The sequence below is a fragment of the Bolinopsis microptera genome, chromosome 10 (assembly GCF_026151205.1).
Source record: "Bolinopsis microptera isolate Bmic1 chromosome 10, MBARI_Bmic_1.0, whole genome shotgun sequence".
Lineage (NCBI taxonomy): Eukaryota > Metazoa > Ctenophora > Tentaculata > Lobata > Bolinopsidae > Bolinopsis > Bolinopsis microptera.
This window is the reverse complement of record NC_087081.1, coordinates 707,050-719,577: the sequence shown is the minus strand read 5'-3', so window position 1 is coordinate 719,577 and position 12,528 is coordinate 707,050. Positions and strand designations below refer to the sequence as shown.

The window sequence follows — 12,528 nt, the reverse complement described above, 5'->3', positions numbered from 1 at the left end:
GCCATGATCAGTAACACGAAGGTAAAAGCTTAATTCTGCTTGTAGCGCGATGCGTTACTGTGCCGCGCCGCGCACTCAATCAGGCTTCTCTCGCTAGATCGGCGAAATGCGCTACTGTGCCGTGCCTCGCCGAGCTGCGATGAATTGACATCGTCTGCAATTAATATATTGTAGTGCAATGCGTTACTGGGCCGCGCCGCACACTCAATTATGCTTTTCGCAACCACACTCGCTAAATCGGCGAAACGCGCTACTGGGCCTCGCCGAGCTGCGATGAATTGACATTGTCAATTAATCACTATATAGTGCTAGCGTATACTTTAATAACGTTCATTCTCCCGGCAAGATCAAGATCACACATATTATATATATAAAGAGCCTCTACTATTATGTACATTGTACTGTGGCTGTAAAATAAACATCAACATTTTGGATCTTGTAGCGCTATGCACTACTGGGCCGCGCCGCGCATCTTTTCGCAACCACAGATCGGCGAGATGCGAAGGATTGACATCGTAGATAAATTTGGATCCGACTGCTTGATGCTTGGCCATTGGCTATGAAACTCCATAATCATAACTTGGAGCCATAACTGTCCCATGTACTGCGAAAATCGTTAATGATGATAAGGAGTAAAATCTCCCGAATAGTTAGACTAAGACAAGGCAAAGTTGATAAGTTGTAGGTTTACAACCTACCAGGACGCGCGCCGAGTTGGACTCGTCGACGGTCCAATATATGGAACAGATATTTTACGAGTATCACCCGTTAATTGATAAGGTATCGTATTTAAATTAGATCGAGGTGCTATAATATCCTCAATTTGATTTCTGATACAGTAAAAGGTCAGTGAATTACAAAATGGTTTCTGACAAACTTTGTTTTCCTTTGCTTCAGTCAGTTAAATGCTGGCCGATGGTAATACCCAAATTTTTACAGAACAGTACTATACATAATCTTAAATTTGATCCTTCGAACAGCTGTTGAGCAATGAAACGCAAACATAATCTTAGCAAAATGAATATATTTCTTTTATCTTCAGCATTTAATCAGTCACATAATCTGAGAATATCAATGGTTAGTTTGAAAATGTCAAAAATTCTCATCAAAAATGTAGTAAAGTCTCAAAAAATTAATTAATTAATTTAGCATCTCGTCAAAATGGAATAGTTTAAAATCGGAATAAAATTAATGGCATATACTATAATAATGTGTAATTACAGTACTATACACTTAGATTGTATTTTGGAACGGTCCTTCCTCTTACTGGGCCGCGCTCAGCCTGTCATTCCGCTGAATCTCTATTCTATGTTTATGAATATATATATAGACCTCAGGCATGAAAACAGCATTCATGATCCATGATATAAGGGTTGAATGAGGAAGGATTACCTGAGGTCCCCAGGTAATCCTTCCTCATTCAACCCTTATATCATGGATCATGAATGCTGTTTTCATTCTTCATTTAATTTTTGCTATCAAACATTTTATGCTGAAAATCGTACATAGATTTCCATCAACTATTCATAGTGAGCTGCCTTTTGGAATTAAGAGTTGTATGTCACTGGACTGTTTTAAAGTGAATCTGAAAATGTTTATTTTCAAGTGTGCTAATGGTAATATCGTGAGTATTGACTCACGAACTAGTTTCTTAAACTGCTACCTCTATACGAGTTATATCTTAGCATTTTTTCTGTTCTTACTGGAAAGTGCATACACATTAACTCGTTATTTTTGTATATTAGGTAGACTTTAAAGTTTTTCAGGGTTTAGAATTGAAATATGGATTGGTTTTCCAGGTTTTTCTTGTACCCTGAAATGATTCCAGAAAATTGTACCAGTGCAGTTAGCAGTGGCGTAATGTTGCCTGTTGGCGCCCCGCCGAAAATGTGCCCCCCTGTTGGCACCCCCTCCCCTTTTGGCGCCCCTCCCTAAAATTGAACAAATTAGGTGATGTTAGAGGATACGCAGATGAAATCTCTAAAAAAATGTGTTTCTAGAGCAAAACGTTCAGTTTTGCTATTACCTCCGTTAAGTTTTTCAAAATTGTCCCACATTCAAACGACGATTTTGCGCCCCCCTAAGATGGCGCCCCTCCCCTCGTAGAAGGGCATGATTATTTACACCACTAAGCATCTGGATGGATAATTAGCATACAAGGATGAACTGACCTCTAAATATGACCACCAGCTATGTCATGTAACTATAGCTCCGAAATAAATGAATTGCTCTACATAGATACATCTGGTCTGATCTTATTACACTGTGGTCCCCAGGGGTTCGGTAAAGCCCTTACAGGCAACTGGGTCCTTTTACCAGCCACAATTAAATTGGTCCTGCCAGATCTGTCACAAACTGTAGCAAACTGTTTTAAAAATTAGATAGTTCTTAGCTAGAATTTTAAAATTTAAGTTATAGATCAATTTTCTCAATTTTATAATTCAAGAATAATCTTTTGACGTAACTATGATGAGGTGGCATTTCATACTTAACTAAAATTCAACTTTGAACAACTAGATTATTAGTTACGTACAATAAATTATAGTTTAAGACATCCATTCTGCTGTGTGTTTCCAATATTATAGTTTATGATATGTATTGATTGAAAAATTGGTAATAAATTTAACTTTTGTTTTGTGGCGCACCTATTATATGCATTTATTAAGTCGTTGTACCACTATAACATAATAGTTTAAATTATTGTTATTGTTATTAATCTAGTATTTTTTTCATCTAGTTTTATTCACTGTTATATAATTCACATAGGCCATGTCCTGTATAGAGCACATAGCAGAATTACGGCAGCAACAAAATAAAACACTCGAACTCTATAAAGAATTATACGACAGTTTTGTTGCTCCAAAGTCAGAATCTTTCAGAAATAAGTGAGTGTCTAATTATATAGATAATTGAGTACTATACAAGGTATAAAAACGAAATTAAAACAAGTTCCTTGTAATTCAACTTATTAAAACTGGGTGAATTTGAATATTTGAATTTATAATTACTTAATTGTACTAAAATAACAAGTTATGGAATATATTACTCTCGAATGGATTGTAATGGAGAGTTCAGACCAATGAAATTAATATCATGTAATTGAAATGAATAAGAAACGTGGAAACAACAATGATCACATTTATCTTTCAGTGATACCAGCGTAATAGATAGAAGTGTCATTTTAGATAAAGCAAATGCTTCTAGATATAAAGCAACTGACTACCAAGATGTCTCTGCTATGGTAGAAGAATCACAGCAATCATTGGATTCAACATGTGATATTCCTAGGATGGTATTATTCTACTATTTGTAGTTCACTATTGATTTGCAATAAGATAGATTTCGAATACTTAGAATTAGGGATTTCCATCATCAAATGTATTATGTTCTTTGCAGAGATTTATGTTTAAAACCTGAGCTGAGGTTTGAAAACATTTTTAAGCTTGATCATAATAAAAAACTCTGTTATTATGTGTACCATTGGATTGTGACAGATGAAGTTCACATAGTATTCGATTTCAGACTTCCCAGAACACGACTATATCAGAAATGTGGAACAACTTCAGTGTAGATAAATATGCTCCACGGGAGGAAAAACCTTCAGTCAAATGCAGGTCTGCTCCACCAGTTAAGAAAAGCAAGCCTCGAATACCTCGTGTTACAGTCCCTGATCCCTTTTATATGACTCTAAGAGAGGAGTTGAAAAAACCTTCCAAAACTAAAGGTTTTAAATAGCACATATGTTTTTTAAGTGACTTTATTTTCTGTATCTACAATCATTTTCAATTTCATTGTTTTAAGCTATGTATTTCGAATTGAACTAATTTGTTAAAATCAGCCAATGGATGATATATTTGAATCTTGGTTACGATCTTTAATAACTATAACCTTATGTGTCTCCCTATGAATTAATAAAATTCTTGTTAATTGACTTAACCTACAGCACAAGAGGAAGCTGAGCTAAAGCGAATCCAAAAAGAGCTGGAAGAAGAGACAGAATGTAAGAAACAGTTCAAAGCATCTCCTCTTCCTCTCTCAACATTCCAAAGCAGGCTGAAACACATTGAGGAAAAACAGGTTTGTATTCAAACAACAACTTGGTTATAATGAAAATATGTGTTCTAGATACAATTACAATCATTGTCAATCGGTTACAATTAATGAATAATATCAATATGGTTACTCAGGAAGCTCGGCGCAATAACGTTAAAGCGCAGAGTAAAGTGCTAACAAAAGCACTACAAAAACCTTTCTCTTTTGATCAACGCACCAAACTGAGGAGGAGCCGGTCTCTGTCTGCTCTGGATACTGAAGTAAAAAAGAGGAAGAATGTTAAGTTCCATGCTAGACCCATGCCTCATCACATTTTTGAGTGAGTATGTTGTATATTTTCGGGAAATATAAATCAAATCAAATGATAATGACACTTACATCATTACACGTGATCATAAATATTTCTGCAAAAATTTATAAATTAAAATAAAAGTCTAGGTTCAAAGACCCGGTAAAAATCTAACTAATTATACTTTCCAGAACTAGACATTACCACTTGATCTTGGGTTATCATTAAAGTCTAAATGTAGAACTGTACAATGTACATTTAGTAGGATTGAACTTTAAAAGCCACTAACTTTCCCACATTTCTAGTAGTGTCATGCTGAGACGCATTTCCAATTGGAACAAATTTCTGAATTACAGTGATACTCACGGTAAATAGAGATTAATATATGGGCACTTTGTTAACGAATCTGTCACGGGAAAATTTCAACTTCTAGAAGCTCTCATTTGGTGGGTATACTCAATATTTTGATTAAACTGTGCGACATCTACAGATTTGCGATAGTACAACTTTTACAAAAAGAATTAAATGTCTACTAAATCTATGAGCAGAGATACATGCATTTAACTCCGGGCTAATAATGGTGGATATACTTTTCAGAGGGGTTTGGTGGATATATCATTTGTTGGCCTGTAACTTTACATGTGGTTAATTTATGGTGATTATTTAAAGATAGAATTGTAGCAAATCGATTAGCCTCTATGATAAAAGGCAAAAATAAGGAAAGATTTCAAATTTAAGGCTATATATATGGTGGATAATAAAACTATGAAATAAAATTCAAAACCGAAAATTTTCAACTGAAACAATTATATTGGTCAACAAGTTCATCAGCTTTACTCAGTGAACGGATCAGGTTGGAAATCGTTTTAAGTTTATGATAGAATAGAAGATTTATTTTCTAGGCCATTTTTGGTGGATATATTGGAGCTTCAAGATTGATTTAGTTTTTAGTCAATTTCTGTGTCAATAATGCAGGTTATCCATTGTTGGACCCCAATTATCTCGTCTTGAAGCTGAAAATGTATACAATTATTGCTCTAGGGCCATTACGAATGGATATAGTTTCATACGAACTTAACAAACTGTCTCCTTTCAGAGTTAATAGCCGTTTTTGGACTTTGGTGGATAAAAGCACACAAACGGGAAAATTTGCTTTTTTATCCACTATTTTTGACCCTAGATGTGTTCTATCATGAAACTACAACTGTTTCTAGATAGAAGATCCCCTTTGCTGAGTCAGTTCAAAAGAATTCTTAGTCCAAGCCGACTTTTAAGGTTAAAATTGGTGGATATTAAATGTGAATAACCTACCTCACTGATTGAAATAACGATTTCTTGACATTAATGTATGTGATCCACTTTCAACGCCCAATAATTACTGGCCTTAGATTTGCTCAATTATGAAATCATACACTGATATTGGTTTTTTTAGACCTTTTTCTTGTTCAGCACAAAATGTGATAATCTCAAGCCGACTTTTAAGGCCAAAATTGATGGATATTAAAATATCCAGGTCGATATTTTAAGTATTTTTGAGTTAATTATCCACCAAATTGGCCCTGAATGCTTAAAATGCCATAGTACCTTATGCATAAATGTTCAACATCTTATAATTTCATCTTTTTTAACTGTTTCTAATCCTAATGATGCCTTCTTTATTGATATTTTGGTAGCATTTACGTGTTTAACTAATTCATATTGACTGATATCCACCAAAAATAGCCTTTTAACTTAAATCTCGAACTTTATAGTTGATGCCATAGATTTAACGTTGCCTTCGCACCATTTTAAGACCAGTAAATTGATGTTAGCTAACAAATAACAGTCTTAAAAAAAGAGGTAAAAAAATATATCCACCAAATTTGCCCCTTAAGAAAATTTGCAGTCCTTCTTATGAAATTATGAAGTTATAACAATTATTGTTAAGTCTCAATCATATTTTAGGAGTTTAGATGGAATTAAATATTTTTAAAGGGCCACCTGAAGTGGATTGGTCTGTTTCACTTTTATCCACCAGATTTGGCCCAAAATCGAAACAAAAAGTGGCAAAAAGTAAAGGTTAGGGTATTGCACACCATATCCTGGAGTTTCATCATGTTCCAAAAATTATCCACCAAATTATGCCACAAAAACTGATTTTTGGTAAATTTTAACATTTTTTCCGTGACAGATGTCTTTGAAAGTGCCCATATAATAATAGAGATTAATATATATAGAGCTGAGATTAATATATATTATAGAGATGCTACAAAAGTGTTTGTTTCTCGGGTTCAAGTGCTCTACTAAACAAATAGGAGCTTTTTATAAGCGTAACAAAGTAAACGATGTTATTGCCCAACTAAAAGTTTCATGTGGATGTGTGAACAATAATCTTCAGCGATACTATAATATAGAGATGCTATATATGTATATATGTATATGGCTATGCATGTTACCTCTTCCGCACGATCTATTTCATTCTATCTTTGGTCGTACCGGAACAGTTTTATATCACCTGTCTGTCGTTGACTACTCTTTCGCAGTTTATTAGTTTATTATTTAGCTTTCAAGCAGTATATTATTTTGTTTTCCATATTCATTCAGACTTTTACTTAAGTCTAGTTATACATTACTTTATCATATTTTATCGAACTAAGGTGTAGTTCATTTTGTAACGGAGTTTTATATTAACAGGAAACGATGTAACAGATATATTTTAATGTTGCCATGGGGTGGCAAGTCCCCATACATCGTGGTCCGGTAGTTTCATTTAAGAACAAATTGCCATGCGAAAACCATGAATAGTCAACATGATTAAATCCATAACCGTGTCTGTATTTTCTGAAACGTCCAAAAATGTACAGGGAGAGGTGGAATGGTTGGAATCTGCATAGTAACGCATGAAATGCATTATGTTGTGATTTGGGATACATATGATGTGGTCGCGCATAGCAACGCACTAATTACGTCTTGTTTAGTGCAAGTTTTGTATTTATCTTGGAATGGTCATAACTTTGGCTATAATTGATATTATTCGATGCGTTAAAAAGCAGAGCTTTGGTGTTAATGAGATATTCTGAATGTATTGACAGGAAGCCTGACGTAATGACTTTGACAAAGATACAGAACTCATTTATTTGGCTGCCGAACGCATTTTTAGCAATGAGCCCTTTTTAACTTACTGGTCCATTAAGACACAGTACACAGTACACAGTACACAGTACACTGAGTATACAGTACACTGAGTATACAGTACACAGTATACAGTACACTGAGTATACAGTACACTGAGTATACAGTACACAGTATACAGTACACTGAGTACATAGTACACAGTATATGCAGTACACAGTATATGCAGTATACAGTATACAGTATACAGTACCTATACAGTACACAGTACACAGTACACAGTACACAGTTTACAGTATACAGTACACAGTACACAGTTTACAGTATACAGTACACAGTACACAGTAAACAGTACACAGTTTACAGTAAACAGTATACAGTATACAGTACACAGTACACTGAGTACATAGTTCACAGTACACAGTACACCGTGCGGCGTGCACGTCTGTACACGCCCTACAGTATTCAACACTTTTATTCCCTGCAATGAATTTTATACTATTAATTTTCAGTCCGCTTGTGGATGAGAAAGCTAAAGAGGAAGAAGCTTACAGACTGATAAAGATGAAGATGAGAGCGGAACAGTTGCTGGCTGAAAGTGATCTGCCTCGAAACATGAAACGTCACGCAATTCATTACACGGGTAACCAGTTAAGTAATTGATTGAAATTTAATTGTATCGTCTCATCTTGTTGATTTAATATACTTAAATTAAGTAGAGTAAGTTAACTATACTGCTTGTTTGTGGTAGATGGTAAGATCCGGAGGTTAATGAGAGAGGAAAACGAAACAAGGGCTCACCTAACTGAGGAACATACATTTACACCAGCTATTAAAGATTATGTCCCTGACTACAGCTTACTGGTAATATGTAATGGTGATAACACTACTTTATCTTAAATTAGTGGATTTTAACCTTAGAAAGTTAGAAGTGTCAACAAATTGCAATATTTATCTTTATCATATATCCGCATTTCAGCCTCATATATCCGCATTTCAGCACAAGCAACAGGAAGCAGAAATCCTGGAGCGTCAGTCAGCAAAACCCACTACAGTCATAGAACCGTTTAATCTGCGAACGGAGCAACTCGCACAATTCAGACAGCAGAATCCTAAAACACCACCACCACAATGCGAGTCTCCTACTTTTAGAACCAAATCTCGTTCTCCGTGTTTGTACACAGGTAATATTTTATGGCTTAACTAATTGTCATTTTTGGACATGTTTCCTTTTTTCGGTATTATAAAAGTGCTGACTTTGACTTTGTTGGTAGTAATAGTCTTATGTTGTTTGAGAAGATAGTGCTGATTATAAACAATTTAAGGAATAAAAACGATTTTTTCACTGCATTATTTAGGTGTTTACGATGAAGTGGTACTAGCGAGGCCAACTGTTGGCAGCAATCTTAGAGATTCTGCCACCAGACAAAAAATATTGCAGGTAATTACGCTGTTATATAATTAACTGATATCTTCATATTACATGGGGTGGCAAGTCCGATCATAGTCCTAATAAACATCCGAATGTGTGCTCATCGGTAGAAAAAGGACTTGTCGGACGTTTAGTAGAATATTGAAAACTTAATTTGTTTTAAATTCTATTTACTGAAGCGATTCCATTCTCCATGAGAATAAGTGGGCAGATTTTAAAATATAATATCCTTTTTTCAGGAGAAGAAGAAAGCCCAGGTTGACTACGAGCAAGATTTATCGAACAAAGTAAAGCAGATTCAGATTAGGAAAAGTATCGCAGAAAAAAGTAAGGCTCTGGATCCATCTCATTCAGTTAAAGCAGCTACTCAGCAAAAGTTGAAAGAAAAGATGTTAGTAATTGATAAATTTGTTTTTTTCAACTGGTTTATCGGGTTAACTAAAAACGATTTTAAAAATAGTATTTTCAAAATACGAACCCCAAACTAGTGTAATTCCATGAATGCCAGGGAATAAATACTGATTCATTATAGTACACGGTACTATCCTAGATAATAGATACACTAATAGTTTAGCCACTATTTTGCGGGATGAGCGTGTCTGATGTCTCAATGTAAGAAATTCTTCATATTTGGCAGTTAAAAATGGTAAATTTTAATTGTTCTTGTGATCTTTTAATTGACGAAACACATTATTATTGCAGTGCCCAGCAAAAGCAGAGAGAGTTGGAATACAAGGAAAAGTTGGACGAAATGAAAGATAAATTAAAAGATCGACCTTACCTGTTTGAAAGAATTTCCATGGTAAAAACATAGTGTCACTTTATATTAAATTATAATTATGTACAAAGCAGTAATTAGGGGAGCTGTAAATGGAGAGAGAGAGTGTGTGAGAGAGGGACAAAAAGTGAGTAACTTTAATATCACATTTGCAGTATAAAACCATCAATTAAACCACTTACCACCGGCCGATCTTTAAAAAATTTGCACATTGGCTTTTTCAGACTTTCAGAGTTTTTTCGAAACTATTCCGGAAAAACCAGTCCCATAACTCTTACCGTTTTCTTGATTAAACCGTTAGGAAATTACCCACAGACAGACCCACATACAGACAGACAGACACTCACACACATTTTGGGATTATTATTATTGATGACGAACTTCCCATCGGTTTATGATGTATGCCCCATGTGTCACGACGCTTTTGTCCCTATAACGGTTATGTTAACATGCCAGTCAAATCCAGTCATTGCGCGCGCTTTGCGACTACGTAAGGCGCAGAGACTTACTCGATACGAAATCACGTTGTTCCAGTCATGTTTGTTGATTTTCAAAAAAATATAAAGCTACAAAATTCATTTTACGAAATGTACCGTGTTGATTGTGTATGTGTTGATTGTGCGATGGATTGTCCCACATCTGACGTACAGCCCATTGCGAATACAGTTTAAAGTTGAGTTAAGCCGTTATAATCAGTTAATTTTAAAATACCGAGGTCGGCAAATAAACACAGGGCGATCCGCGAGCTTAGAAAACGATTTTCATAGGTTCTACATTTTTCCTGTTGATGTATTGTGGAGACAATAGACATCTATCTTGTAAGTCTTTGGAGTGATACAGATTTAAAACTACTTACCCAGATAAATAGAAAGTATGGTTGATAGTAAAACAAGTTATGATTAGTTTGATATAATATTTGAAAACCACAAAACGTTTTCAATTGTTTAAATTCATAAAAAGTTGGAAAATGTACTGTTTTGCCAAATTAAACAACCAACAACTTACTGGGCGGCGCTCAGCCTGTCATTCCGCCGAATCTCTATTCTATGTTTAATGTTTATGAACATTATAGCCTGGGGTCCTCAGGTAACCAACAACAACATGACACATTTCGGTCATTTTTAATCAGATTCGCTAGAAATTTGTTTAGGAAACCAAACAGCTAACACCCATTAAAAACAAGAAATGACGCAAGAGAAGGTTTAATTGGAAAAAAACGAACCAGCCATATTATATCACATATATTATTATATTATATCGTTTAATAAAAGTCGGAAAACCCCAAATATGGGACTGAGGCATGGTGTGAAATTGATTTTGAAACCTTTTAAAAAATGCGCAATGTTTGCGAAAATCGCGCAAAAACCTTTCAGTCAAGTTTCTCTAATTTCTCCTTTTCTTGTGAGTGAGAAAAAATAGTTTCAGTTGACCACGGAGCATAACATTTTTACTTTTAAATCACACTATTGGCTATTATTTCAGGAGACTGCAAGACTTAGCGCCGATAAAGCTTTTAGAAAGGCGTTACAAAATGCTGGACTGGACACATCTCTGATTGAGGACATTTCGAACTATGAAGAAGACAGCTTAATGTAATGACCTATGTGGAAATAATATTATTGCGTATTTTATGTGGATGTTGCTGTATTTGATGACGGAAACTTTAAGCTGTTGACATTAATGACGTTTTTTCGATGTATATTATGTTTCGGATTTTTTATCGCTATATTTAATGAAGCGCCACGTAATCATTAATGTTCGTGTAATCGTGCCCTTAACTTTATGGGCCAGACTGAATACGGGGGCATTCGACTGAAATTTTGAAGGGCCGGTGACTGTAGGGCAGCCATGAACATTTTAAAATTTGTTATAAAAAGTCTCCATATTTCGCATAAAATTTCTGTCCAAATTTATTCATAATTTGAATCAACCATAAACGTTTAAAATATTGTCGGTAAATAAAATGAGACAAATCTGTAATAATATAATAACGATAATATAATATCTACATTAAGAGCATACCTCAAATTTCACACAAATAGCAATTGACACACACAATTCCACAGCATCGGCTAAGTTTAGAGTTATAAAGCATGGAAGAGGTATGCAAATCAAAAGTTCAGATATCGATTATATAGTAGGGTATATTAATACATTGTCGTTCAACTGCTATCTCGAAATCAAGTTTCATCCAGTATTGGTATGAGGGAATATCATGCTAAATATGGGCCCTGTGGAAACCGGTGGGCACTGCACCTTGGGTTCGCAACCTCTCCCTCTTCGACTGTCGCGACAATAAAAACAGTGTGAGAAGTATTTTCACATAAAACTTAATTTCCCAACCATCGATTTCCAAAATTCAAAAATGAGCAGAGAAAATTCTGAATTTTTCTAGCTCCGAAAAGTTTTACCGACTGACTGAAAAACCCAGGAATATTATGGTTTTTATCACCACTTTGATTGTTATAGTATTTATAAACAAGCACAATCTTCTGTTACTGGTAAAAGGAGCACAATGCCTACTGTTACTGCAGTAAAAGGAGCACAATGCTTACTGTTACTGCAGTAAAAGGAGCACAATGCTTACTGTTACTGCAGTAAAAGGAGCACAATGCTTACTGTTACTGCAGTAAAAGGAGAACAATGCTTACTGTTACTGCAGTAAAAGGAGCACAATGCTTACTGTTACTGCAGTAAAAGGAGCACAATGTTTACTGTTACTGCAGTAAAAGGAGCACAATGTTTACTGTTACTGCAGTAAAAGGAGCACAATGCTTACTGTTACTGCAGTAAAAGGAGCACAATGCTTACTGTTACTGGTAAACGGAGCACAATGCCTACTGTTACTGGTAAACGGAGCACAAT

General features: G+C 35.0%; 2 protein-coding genes across 2 annotated transcripts in view; one reads left to right on the top strand and one right to left on the bottom strand.

Moving 5' to 3' along the window:
* LOC134821779 (uncharacterized) overlaps positions 1-12,528 on the bottom strand; it is a 474,787-nt gene that overhangs the window by 138,625 nt on the left and 323,634 nt on the right. The window lies entirely within an intron of this gene.
* On the top strand, positions 2,771-11,597 carry LOC134821789 (protein FAM161A-like). The gene is made up of 12 exons (XM_063832563.1): positions 2,771-2,885; positions 3,151-3,292; positions 3,523-3,724; positions 3,944-4,077; positions 4,188-4,372; positions 7,966-8,096; positions 8,205-8,317; positions 8,454-8,637; positions 8,812-8,894; positions 9,125-9,276; positions 9,588-9,687; positions 11,146-11,597. Exons 2-12 carry the CDS (start codon positions 3,239-3,241, stop codon positions 11,257-11,259), a joined length of 1,452 nt encoding a protein of 483 aa, XP_063688633.1. The 5' UTR covers positions 2,771-2,885; positions 3,151-3,238; the 3' UTR covers positions 11,260-11,597.

Bases quoted from the DNA above. Each gene is read 5' to 3' on its own strand.
- LOC134821789 (XM_063832563.1), top strand. From the start codon at position 3,239: ATGGTAGAAGAATCACAGCAATCATTGGATTCAACATGTGATATTCCT. The intron at 3,725-3,943 runs GTTTTAAATAGC...CTTAACCTACAG, and splicing joins AAAACCTTCCAAAACTAAAG to CACAAGAGGAAGCTGAGCTA. The intron at 8,895-9,124 runs GTAATTACGCTG...TCCTTTTTTCAG, and splicing joins CCAGACAAAAAATATTGCAG to GAGAAGAAGAAAGCCCAGGT.